Source organism: Penicillium expansum (assembly GCF_000769745.1).
Source record: "Penicillium expansum strain MD-8 chromosome Unknown contig8, whole genome shotgun sequence".
Classification (NCBI taxonomy): Eukaryota; Fungi; Ascomycota; class Eurotiomycetes; order Eurotiales; family Aspergillaceae; genus Penicillium; species Penicillium expansum.
The window spans coordinates 455,293-468,213 of NW_015971309.1; the positions used below are offsets into that span (position 1 = coordinate 455,293).

The 12,921-nt window shown below is 48.1% G+C and overlaps 3 protein-coding genes across 3 annotated transcripts; all 3 read left to right on the plus strand.

Moving 5' to 3' along the window:
• Positions 1-426: 426 nt before the first annotated feature.
• PEX2_004290 (HECT domain protein) lies at positions 427-4,582 on the plus strand (the record flags this gene model as incomplete). Its single annotated transcript, XM_016737707.1, has 3 exons — positions 427-632; positions 848-4,397; positions 4,460-4,582. 3 exons carry the CDS (start codon positions 427-429, stop codon positions 4,580-4,582), a joined length of 3,879 nt encoding a protein of 1,292 aa, XP_016598763.1.
• A 601-nt stretch (positions 4,583-5,183) lies between these two features.
• PEX2_004300 (uncharacterized protein) lies at positions 5,184-6,262 on the plus strand (the record flags this gene model as incomplete). The annotated part of the gene is made up of 4 exons (XM_016737708.1): positions 5,184-5,219; positions 5,325-5,660; positions 5,744-5,906; positions 5,973-6,262. 4 exons carry the CDS (start codon positions 5,184-5,186, stop codon positions 6,260-6,262), a joined length of 825 nt encoding a protein of 274 aa, XP_016598764.1.
• Positions 6,263-8,611: 2,349 nt separating this feature from the next.
• PEX2_004310 (uncharacterized protein) lies at positions 8,612-10,254 on the plus strand (the record flags this gene model as incomplete). Its single annotated transcript, XM_016737709.1, has 2 exons — positions 8,612-8,633; positions 8,723-10,254. 2 exons carry the CDS (start codon positions 8,612-8,614, stop codon positions 10,252-10,254), a joined length of 1,554 nt encoding a protein of 517 aa, XP_016598765.1.
• Positions 10,255-12,921: the final 2,667 nt, after the last annotated feature.

Consider the following 12,921-nt stretch of genomic DNA (forward strand, 5'->3'; position numbering starts at 1 on the left):
AGTTATGAGACCCAGATGGATGTAAGAGAGAAGTATTTTTGAAATGGGACGATCCTCCAAGTCAGTCTTTATGCCCTCGATAGACCGTCAGGGTTGATCTGACTCCGAAATTATGTTTCTTATCGAGCGACTAAGCCCCTCTGAAATGCTACTAGTCCTATTCCAGTAAGCGTGATGTTCGTAAACGGCTTAGTAATCACCGAAAAGGTCGGCGGGCTGAGTAATCCAAGGTCCGCCGGACTATCAGACTTCCGACAGCTCCGATGACAAGAGTGGATATAATTTGCCTGAGGCATCGTCATCTTACTACGTTATCAGCGAGAGCGTCTTGGTCGCAATTACTCAACGCGTGGAGACGAGCAAACCACTAGCGCTCATTCTCACATACAGCTATTTTCAAACCCTCAGATATGCCACTTTGTTAAAATGACAAGGCTCCGCGGAGGTTCCATCGACGCCCCCAACATCGCGCAATCCCCCGGCCACGGGCGAACTCACAGTTACCGGTCAAAGCTCCCACCAAACGCACCGGATGCGCTCGTACAGAACACTATCGAGGTATCCGATCCCTCAAGAGTGTTACCCCGGTATCGCGATGATCGAAGACGAAAATTCAACGGCTTAGTACGCAGGTGAGTAGAACTCCAAATACTGTGCCTAAACCTCCTAACTCCGCATGACACTAATTGGTTTGGCGGAATAGGTACAAAGCTCAACTGCTTCACGGCTGCAATGATCCCGGATGTCGAACCTCTACATGTGCTAGTCATCGTCGAAGACTCAGTGAAGGTCCATATCGTAGATACACGGAGCTCAGTGCGAGGACCCTGGCATGCTACCTCGCTAGCCTAGACGACCCGGAGACCGGTTTATGTTTGAACTTGCCTAAGCCTCCGCCGCAGTTGACAGCAGAAGATTACCATCGGATTTCCCTGCGCCGAACCCGCACGCTTGAAGCACAGACCGCCGCAGCTCACAGGTCGCCAAAACCGGATCGGTACGATGAAGATCACTCGGCCCACGACGTGTCCAGACCTTCACAAAATAGATCAGCTGTGTCGGAAGTTAAAGAAGGTGGTTCTTCACCGCAAATACGTACCGGTGGTAGCTATATTCGAGACCTCGACCACACCGCGGAGCAACAACTAAAAGACCCCAAGTCTTTTACACAGAACCTCTTCGATACAATCTCGCTCCGTATGGTCGAATGGCTTCCCCTTCGCCGTGCTCCAGCCACATTGGAGCCCAATTCTAAATTACCCGCACCGGGAGCCGCAAACCATCCATCTACTCACGAGAAGCATCACCACCATGCCGACAAAATTCCCGGCAGAGATGTCAAAACTACAGGCAGTTCCACAGCTTCAAACCAGCCTGGCTCTCAACCTCGTACTCCTTCATCGCGAACATCGGCATCTCAACATCCCGCGGTCGAGCTCAAGTTTCAGAACCAGCATGTGAAACGACTATCAGTCTCTGAGGTTGACCATTGGCGCCAGAGTCCACGTTCAAGCCTTGAGGATAAAAGGAAACCAGAATTTAACATGAAGCTCCCCGTGGCTTCTTCTGATGAATTTGTTAGCCTACCCTCACCACCAGCGTTAAAGCACCGTCCGCAAAAGCACCGCGGAAGAATTGGGGACGTCGATTCAGTTCCCCCGAAGGAACAGCGCAAAAGTCAAAGACGTGTCTCCTGGGATAGCCAGAAGCTGCTGGATGAGGTATCTCCTATCCCTAGCACGAGGAGCACAGAGCCCATGCCTCCTCCTCGCCCTCTTCCTCCTTCTGTTGCACAATCTCCGAGTGAGCGTAAACCAAAGCAAATTCTCGTCGAAAACTCGCTAGACACCATTCCGCTGGCTCAAACAGTCACTCATCTTACCCCCGAGATCATCGATGGTCTGTCACAGATTATGATTGAATCTGCGGAAGATGCTGATTGCTGGGAGGAAGAACTTGATCGTATCCAGTGCACTGGCAGCTTTGAGCAGCCAGATTGGCTTTTTGCAACTCTGCGTCAACGTGAAGTATTTCCGTTCGTTGCTCAAAGTGCATTCTTTGTGTTCAGCAACCCCAGTCAGATTTTGCGCTCCTTTAATAGCGAGTCATCGGATATGATCGGGGCTACGTTCGGTCGCCTTGATGTTTCCCGTCTGCGTCTATCGCTGCAGCGCCTTTTCACGATTTGTCCATGGGATATTGCACTACATAGCCTATGGAGCTCTCTGGACAAGCTCTTTGTTCCCCCGCGGGGATTTACTTCCTCTGGACGGCCATCCCGCCGATCATCTCGCAGTTCGACCATGACAGGACCTGCGGGTCCTCCGGTCGTTCCTCGACGAATGTCGGAATCTGCCAGTGAAGATCACATGTCGGATCCTGATGCCGCCTACATTGCCACAATTGCCTTGTTCACTTTGGTCAGCTTTGTGCCTAATATTGACTTGGGGACTTGGAGAACGGTGGTTCGGATGCGTGCCGCTGGGTCTGTAGCTTCACTGTCGGACATGCGCAGGCTACCTTCGAAGAATGCTCAGCAAGCTATCGAATTGACAGACAGATTGGAGCACGAATTAGGTCTCCGTCTCATTAATCGCCTCGTGCGGGCTCTCACTGCACGACTAGCCTATGATGAAATCTCCAAGTCCTGCCAAGTATACAGCCTAGACGTACCAAAACAACGAAGACTCAGCGTGCTGGACCGTGTGGTTGACTATCTTAGCGAACACCACATTTCTCATACTGCTGGCAGCGATGAGCCTGCTGATTCTATTAGTCCAGCCTCCCTTATTGTTGAGTGGCTTCGGACTCTTTTCCTGCGTGAATGGGACGGTAACCCCGAGATGGCTCGTAGCAGCCCAGCCGGCGGTGCCATTCAGATTTTAGCCTCAATGTACAAGGAACGAAACCGCTTAGGTCTTTCACCTGAAGACTTCCATACACCCCTTCTTACGGAGCGGCTTGATCCATTGGATATGCCCGTCGGATGGGTTGGAGGTCTCTCAAACAACCGAACCATGCATCTTCTATCATATTCATTCCTTTTCCCTCCGTCCTCTCTCGTCATCTACTTTCGTGCTTTGAACTATTCTGCCATGACCAAGTCCTATGAGGCTGCTATGACCACCACGAGACATGTCACTCAGACTGCCTTCGGTGCTATTCAAATTTCCGATGATCCTCGGCTCCTCACCCGCATGAAAACATCCATGTCCACTTACCTTGTTCTTGTTGTCCGCCGAGACAATATTCTTTCCGATGCCTTGAGCCAATTATGGCGCCGTGAAAAGCGAGAATTGATGCGACCTCTGAAGGTGCAGATGGGCATGGATGAAGGAGAAGAAGGGCTTGACCATGGTGGTGTTCAACAAGAGTTCTTCCGTTTGCTAATGGGTCAAGCCTTTGACCCGTCCTATGGCATGTTCACAGTTGATACTCGACACCGCATGTCTTGGTTCCAACCATGCTCATTGGAACCACTCTACAAGTTCGAACTTATCGGTCTGTTGATGTCTATTGCAATTTACAACGGCCTGACCCTCCCCGTGAATCTTCCTACTGCCTTCTACCGCAAGATGCTGGGCCTGAAGGTAAAGCATCTGGACCACATTCGGGATGGATGGCCGGAGCTCAGCCAAGGGCTCGATACATTATTAGCATGGAAAGATGGCGATGTCGGCGATATTTTCACACGAACCTACGAGTTCAGCTTCGAAGCCTTTGGAAGCATTGAGACAATCGATATGCAAAAGGTTGATCGTGATGCGGCGTGGCCTCTCGTCAGCAAAGTCAAAATCACCGCCCCAGCTCCTACCGCGGGATCCAGCGCCTGGATGGATGTGCCAGCTTACTGCGACCCTGCAATATTGAAATCACCAACTCCCGTCACAGTCGAGGAGGCTACCGATGTCACATCCTACAAGCCTAACTCAGGCACGGCCGCGAAATCAGTGTCTGAGTCCACACCACTTCAGTCCCCTCTACCTCCGGCTGAAGAGGCTGCTCTTGTGACCAATAAAAATCGACACCAGTTTGTCAAGGATTACATTTTCTGGCTCACAGACAAATCCATTCGACCACAGTTTGAAGCCTTCCAGAGGGGGTTCAACACGTGTCTGGACCGATCAGCTCTGTCCATCTTCTCCCCGGAAGCACTGAAAACCGTGGTAGAAGGTATCCAATCAATTGACGTAGAAGAGCTCGAGAACCATACCCGGTACGAGGGTGGATTTGGTCCTGATCATCGTGTCATTCGTGATTTCTGGGATATTATCCAGGAATACCCCAATGAAAAGAGGGCCCAGTTACTCGAATTCGTCACTGCTAGTGACCGAGTGCCTGTCAACGGAATATCAAGCATTATGTTTGTGATCCAGAAAAATGGCGTCGGAGATTTGGTAAGTGCTGCAACTTTCTATAACCTACATAATATGGATTGTCATACTGATTATTCTTCTAGCGTCTTCCTACCAGCTTGACGTGCTTCGGACGTTTGCTTTTGCCAGAGTACTCGTCAAGGGAAGCCTTAGCGAAAAAGCTTGACAAGGCTCTCGAAAACGCCCAAGGATTCGGCGTTGCATAAAAGGTTGTCTATTTCATTGTTCCTATACATACCCATTTGTTCTATATTTCATTGATATGGTGTTGGCATTCTATTTTACATGGTGCAAATAGCATATTTTCATGAAGTACCCGGCCTCCCACTTAACATCTAAAGAGGACCCCGAAGTACTCGGCCTCCCACTTAACATATAAAGGAGGCCCCTTATTAAGATAGACAAATCAAAATTTATAGATCTCCATCAGACTCCAGTGCAGAGCTGTGGTTCGCTTGACGATGTGGCGCTCCGCAAATTTATAAGACCAGATCGGACTTCTGAGGTCCGGGGGGTTGATGACTCTTAACAGTCACTTCTTTGAATTGTATATATTTGTTTTTTACATATATCTCTCCATTATATTCTTTGGAATTCCCAAATTCTTTTTGGGTCAAAATATACGGAGTACTCTGTAAGCCACTCCGATTTACCCGTACCCCTTGCCCAAGCCCTCCACCGCTATCAACCCCCCACGTCCCGCGATAAGCGCTTCAGCGTCTTCAATATCTGCAACTCGTGCAACTCCTACAAGTTTTTAACGTGAAATTTACCAGCTTGCCCTTGATACTCTCTTGAACATCGAAAATGGCCCCAATTATTCACTGCGTTCGCCACGCCCAAGTATGTCCATCTCGTGACAATGATCGCAGCCCAAGTCCCTGAGCCTCGACAAATGATTCGCAACATGGCCCTTCACTGCTCTGTCGATCTAATACATAATAACAGGGCCTGCACAATGTTTGCACCGCCAACCACGTCATCCAAGACCCCCTCCTAACTAACCTTGGCCACGAGCAATGCCAAACGCTCCGCGAGAATTTCCCCCGCCATGCCAATATTGACCTGGTAACCGCCTCGCCCCTCCGTCGCACCCTCTATACTGCGCTCGAGAGCTTTGCGCCTGTCTTTGAGTCAAAGCCAGACTTGAAGATCATTGCCCTGCCCGATATTCAGGAGACCTCGGATGTTCCCTGTGATACCGGGAGCGAACCTTCTGTTCTGAAGGAGGAGTTCAACACAGGAGTTGATCTGGATCTTGTACAAGATGGGTGGAACAACAAGGTATGTGTCTCACTTGTCTACAGCGCGGGGTTTGCCCTATTAGTATCCAGCATGTGGTATACTCACATTTATCTCTCAAAAAGCTATCCGGTCGTTACGCCCCAACCAACAAAGCCCTCAAGGAACGCGCTCGTGCAGCCCGTCGCTGGTTGAAAGCCCGCCCGGAGAAGGAAATTGTGATGGTCACGCACGGCGGGTTCTTGCACTATTTCACTGAAGACTGGGAAGACAGCAGCCAGTACCAGGGTATGTGAAGTGACAAGCTACGATTGTGAGGGATCATTCCGCTAACGCTGTTTTTCATTCTCCCAGGCACCGGCTGGTCCAACACTGAGTACCGCACTTTCTCTTTCAGCGAGGAAACACACACAGACGATCTGGAGGGATACCAGTTGGACGGTGATAATGCCTCACTTGAGGAGACACTTGACTCACGGCAGCGCCGGGGTAAGACTGGACCTATGCCTAGCAGAGAGGAACAGAAGACACTGTATAAGAAGGGCACCCAAGGCTGGGATGACCAGGGATTGCAGATGAGCACCGCTGATCGGGAGGCCGCTAAGGTCACCGGAGGTAAGGAGGTCAATGGGGTCCGGATATAATACGGGCAATGAACAAAAGTGTGATTTGATGGACATTGCTATTGTACTTTTCGGTTGTCGCAGATTGCGACGGGTTACAAAGATAGAACCAGTATATACATAGATTTGACATAAACCAAAAATAATTCCTTGGATCTTCAAGCAAGGCTCTTTATTCCATTGTCTGTTAATTTCTTTACCCTATCTCCCTTGGTTCTTGAGCCCCCTTTGCTATTTTATCCATCGGTGGCTGTTTCAGCAGACAATAGAACAAAGCTGACAACTATGCATTATACCATGGCTTTCATTGTCGAATCCTTTACTCGATATAAATCTTCTTTACCTTCGGTCGTGCACAATGGCCTTCTTCGGCCTCGGGAACGCAATAATACAGTCTGCTATAGCATCGACAAGGATGCCGACAAAGAACATGTATAGAACAACTTTGAGGTGGGCTACCCTTTGTCTTGGATATGATTGTCTATATAATAGCTTTCGGGCCCCTCGCTTTTGATCCCATCATCAGGAGTATTCCAGCTCAAGACAAAGCTCAGCACATGTCTTCTGCCTACTATATATGACTACGAGCCATCCGCTGAGTATCTTTTCCATTAACTTGCAGGATAGACACTAAAATTTCTATCTAGGGTTAACTACATCCCACGCTATCATATCTTCCTATATATCGCAGGTGGGCAGCTTCCCGCTATATGATCATTGCTAACACACAAGGTAACAAACTAGGGCACTATAGGCTTCAACGACGACAACGAGTACCGATCCGAACATCCTTTACTACCTGCCTACGGCTAAGCTTTTTTATAACTCTTATCCTCACCATTTGACCCCCCCTTACTAACGAGATCTAGATATACCGCACCATACATCGTCCGAGGCCATTCGAGTATACCGTTCCATATATTATACCACATCAGGTAGGTCATTCTCGATGCGGAGAACTACACTAAGAGATTGAAACAGGCCCCGTACAAAAAGAATCCCCCAATAAGAGTTCAGATAATGATAACTAAATGGCCAAGTTCTTTATTACCCTCATTGGAAAGATGAATTGAGTACTAACGAAGCATAGGTCCGTCGATATTCTCTATTTGAGCATCATCACATCTATGGCCAGCCCCTCTATTAAGATGGTAAGTCATCATCCCTCCTCGTCTCACTAACCAGAATTTTATAGATACCTCTCGACGATAGGTCACAATATACTGTGGTCAGCGATCAGCCATATAGTGAGCTAGATTTACTACACTCCTTCCCCTATGATTTGGATTCAGTACTAACGTATCTATACCAGACTTGCTTATTTTTCCAGAATATTGCACATAATCCTCTTTTTAAAGCAGCTAGGTCATTCCCTTAAGCCCCTATTATGACTAATTTGGATTTCACAGGCAGGGACTAGCTTGATTAATTGACTAGCTGAATGGTTTACCACATTCCTATCTAAAACTTCTATACTATAATTGCCAATCAGCTAAGTCATTCCTTTGAAAACGCCGTTGTGACTAACTTGTGCCATATTGGCATTCAGGAATGCTTCCTATTGCTAGCTCAATTATTGTGCAAGCTAACTCAGTATATGACTCTCCCCGTGTATTCGTATAATTCAATTATGGTGACCATTTGTTGACCAATGACTTATGGATGACTTCAAGGGGTTTTAAGTTCAAACACAGCTAAGTCGTTCCAATCTATCTTGACCCTCTGTACTAATATGAAATTTAGATGCAGCACCTCGATGAATTAATGTGAACATTGTCAAATTAATTTATTATTGAGTATCCATGTATAACATTCCTTCCTCTGAATTCAGACTCAGTACTAATTAAACTCGCAATATAGACATCCTCCTAAAGAAAGCCCTTGCATGGCCACAAAAGGGTCTGTCATGGAAAACCGCCACAAATACGGAGTACATAGTAGACTTGTGAGAACATTGATTCTCAAAGGTCGTCATCAATATCACCAAATCTGTTATAGTCCGGGTCTTTCCAGAAGGGTTCTAGATCATAGTGACTCCATGGAGAATATGAGGATCAACCCCTGTTTTGTATGTATGGAGTCAATAATCTCTAAGCCCAGTCATAGGCAGTTAGATTTGATGTCATGCATAGAATGCCGATGCCTACATTTCCCCGTATAGCTTGATCATAGATAGCCTTGCAAAATACTTTAAATGCTGGTGCCTTCAATTGACGTACGAATCAGCGGGGATAGGTCTTCTATTTTTAGGCGCCGATCGCTAAGTCCCGTGGCGCAGACTTCACTCCGGGCGAGCTCTGGAGATATAACTTCTCCACATAACCACACTGGGTAGTCTCTTGCTGAATTGTACACAACCCAAATGACAAGATGATCGACGAAAATTTACCCAGTACGTTGTAAGGATTAAGGCAGTCTCGTCTCTTAGTGCGGGCTACGTCATCTCCCAGCTTCAAGATTATCATACTGACCGCAGCACAGCGTTCTTCCTCAAGAACAACTCAAAACAGCCTCAGATCAGCACAATATACCATAGTCAACATGGTAATGACCCCGAACCAGCTTACTCCTTGCGCGCCCTCGACCCCACCTCCCCAACATCACAAAACCGCTACGGAGTGGCGCTGTACGACCCGTATGTGACAGATGTTGTCTACGGCGAGGTCGCCGTGGTTCCAGATTGGACCCAACCAAGTATGTCGGCAGACGCAATACGAGCAAATGGCGGCGTTGCACCGCCCCCGGAACCTATCCTTCCTACCGAGTTCACCATCCAGCTCTACAATCCCGACCAAGAGATCACAGTGCAATATCATACCAAAACATGGAACAAACCAGCTCGGTGGGAATTTGAGATGCCGCAAACCACATTCCGGGTTCCGTCCGCTTCAGCGCTCGACCAGACTCAGATCGATCCCTCTATCGCAGATATTACTCCGAAGTTGAGATTCAGTTGGCGCAAGGATGGGAAACTGTCAAAGGATTTGACATGTTTGTTGAACGGCAAAACCTCAACAATTTCGGACACGCGCACAAAGAGCCGTGAGCCAGATATTACGGTCGCTCTATTCCAAGGGCTGAAGGAGCTTACTCTCTACGAGCCCAATCTCTACCGCGTCGAGATGGAAGATTTCAAGGGGTTGGAGGTCGTGCTACTGTTGGCCGCCGTTGCAATTCGAGATATTTTCTTTGGACCTGCCAAGGAGGCCTTCCATATCACCCCCGGTGGGCCGAACCAAGCTCGCAAGCCAGTAGCAGGGCCAACTGCAACTGCGGCGCCAGTCACACCAACTAGTGATCCCAGGCTGAACCCACAGGCCCGACCTACTGGGCCAGCAATGAGTGGAAGGCCATCACCGCCTCGGCTCAACATTCCGAACTCCTCATCTCCAGCCCCACAAGAGAGGAGGCGACAAGACGAACTCGCAAGACAGGAAGAGGAGCGACGAAGCCAGGAAGTGTTGGCCGCAGAACAAAAAGCACGGCATCGGCGGGAAGCTGAAGTCGAGAAAGAGACCAGACGCCTGCAGCAGTTGTACGGGAAAGAAGAAGAGCAAGCACGAAAGCAACGACATACCCCGGCTCCATCTTCTACACCCTATCTTTCACCCCGACACACCGGACCCCCTCAATCTTACTCCCATCAACACTCTCAATCCTCAGTCCAACTTTCTTCCCAACCTACAGGCCGTCCATCCCATCATCCCCGTCAACAACATTCCCCAGGCGCACAGGTCCCTACCTTCGCCAACAACCCATACCTCAATGCACCGGGGCACTTGGATCCCCGAGCCCAATCATCCATCCATCTCATGCAGTCCCGACCACAGCAAGCACGCCCGCAACCCCGACCACAGTCTACCGTTGGGTTCCTCCCTACTAGCAGCGGTGCTCTCCCCGCGGCGTCGAGGCCTCAAATCCAGCCGAAAAAGAGCAGTTTCTTTGGGTTCCGGCGTAACAAGGAGGAAAGCAATGCTACCAAGCTTGAAAAAAAGCGGAGTTCTATGTTCTGATCATTTATACCCTGGGGTTTTCCTTTTATTTTTCTTTTCCCCGCATCATACTTTGCATTTCGTGGTGGATACAACTTGCCCTCATGACCATCTCATTATACTTACACAGCGATTATGTTTTCATTCCAGTGCATCTAAATGGCATTTCCTCTTCCACAAATTTCAGACCTAGTAAACAGGCGACATAGCCGTCGTGTATTGTTTTAGAGTGCCCATAGAGTGGCGAATGGCTGACTACTGGCAATAGAATACATCTTGAAGCATTGAATAGAAGAATGATTGTGCCTATGTAAGTATAGGATATAACATTTTGCATAAAACCTATCCCTACATAATATAATTTAACAGACAAATACACCCACAGAGTTGTTTGATTTGATTCATTCCTTCAATCGCCTGGTTGATGTCTGCCGTCTGAATATTGGCCAATTCTTGGCCAGACTCAGCATGAATGGCCGAGCGGCAAATGAACGGTTTCGCAAAGAATTCATGAGATCATGGGTAACTGATGGCCCACGCTCTTATTTCGATGAGCGGAGCGGCGGGGGGAGGAAATGACTAACTAGATTGAGCAGATGGGAATTGGGCAGATAAAAGGGGGGTGGGGGGTAGATGAGGACAACAAGGAAGGAACGAGGGGGAAGAGGACCTGGGAACAGCCAGAAGACTGAGGAAGGGCTGGCTGGAGACGACAGAGTGGTCGTTCTCCTGTGCAAGCTTGGCAGTTCCTTCCTTGTGTTGTAGCTCATCGGCAATCTTCCCTCTCAGTCGGCCTTGGCTGCCATCAGCTCCTTTTAGCAAGTCTGCTTCAGCAAATCAACACGCTCCTCGTGCTTCTGGTCAGCAAGCAACATTGTGCTTTCCAAGGCATCCCTCACTTGCTGCTGGGCTAGCTGTGGCTTCTTGGTGTGAAGTTGACCCCTCAAAGAGCTGCTTTGCTCTTTGGGTTGAGCTAGAGCATCTCCCCGCTCCCTGTTGCAAGCTTTAAATCAGCCAATAGCTCAGATATAAGCGCGGTTGAGGTCAGACTCAAACAGAAATGTAAGACAAAGTGAGAGAAGGGTCAAAGCTGGATGAGGAAGAAATGAGATGATATATCTTGCTCCGCCTAAAAATGGATTCAATGTTTATGATGATGAGAAGGGGGAATAGGAAGATAGAAGAACCGAGGAATGGGATATAAATACCTCAACATATATATAGAAGGGAAGCATGGAAGGTATAGAGAGTAAAGAGACACAGGGAGATGTGTAAGAGGAAAGAATGAGTGAAGAAGTAAGGGAAGGGGGTATAAATACCTTGGGAGGTATAGAGGAAGGGAGGATTGGAAGAGAGAAGAAGTTGAAAGGCGGGGATGGTAATATATATACCTTCATACCTTGGTAGGTATGGATGGTGGACGAGTCGAGAGAAGTGAGAGAAGAATGAAAAGAGAGAGAAACAGAGTAAAGAAGATTGCAATTTCCTTATAAGGATACTTGGCTTTCTTTACCTTGGTATGCTATTCTTACTCTTACAAGAATACTAGCTTATGTTCTGTTGTGATGTCTTGTTAGATGGTCTTTTAGTAGTATTTTTAGTAGTCTTTTAGGTGGTATCTCTTAGGTTCATTGATATACAGGAAATGGGCTGATTTGTGAATTCGACATATGTCATGTTGAATGAAAAAAGGAAAAGCACCAAATCCTAGGAAGGTTTGCTACAGTTCCGAATCCAGCTCTTGCTCGGCCATTCACGCTTCCCCAGATTGCGGTTCAAAGTAATCTCCAGTGGTCCTTCGTCGCTCACATCCCAACTAAACCATCCACAGGGCGTCCAATCCATTCTCATGCCGAAAGGATTCACGGCTTCACGGAAAAATTTACCAACCCACTCTCCAGTGTTTTCACGCACACATATATCACCCCGCTTGTTCCAGAAGTCTTCCAGCTGCGAAGGGGTCGACTTTGTGAAATCGAATAGAAAACGAGTACGCATGCGTAATCTCTGGTCTCGACAGCCCAAAGAGAACGAGACGCTGATTTGAACCTGAGCGATGGGATGTTCGTCGAAGGTACATGTGTGTAGCAACATCTCACATTTGCAGCTGCAATTTGTCAGGGGTTGAAGACCACCTTTGGAATCGAGGGGCTGCTGACGGCATAGAGAGATCAATTGGAGCTTGTGGTGGATGGTGAGCGTGCTACAGGGATACATATGAACTTCACCGGCGTACGGCAAATAGCACTTTCGACTACCAAGTGTGTCGCAGCCAAAAGAGCACTTCTTATGGTCCAGCCTCCAGAAGTGTTGTATATTCCAAATGGAGCGTGGATGAAGTATCCAGCATTGTTCGCAGAATTTCCAACGGGAATTTTGGAGTCGGCGAAGTAGATGTATTCGAATCCATGGGAAGCTTTTGATGTCTAGGAACATCGGCGGTTGGGGTGTCACGGGCATAGTCCTTCCAAGTTTCTCGAGAACTGTGAGGTATAAGGCGAGCGTAAATTTACAAGTCAGCGCGAAACAAATGGCATCGTCAGTCGAAATAGTCGTATACATTAAGGTTACTATTTTGGGAGGCATCTCCGGCCATTGGCGTCTCGGTGGAAAGGTCTCTAGGGAAATTTTTCCACTCATTTTGAATATCTTCACAGAGATGTGAAGAGTGAAAAGAATCCATTGGTC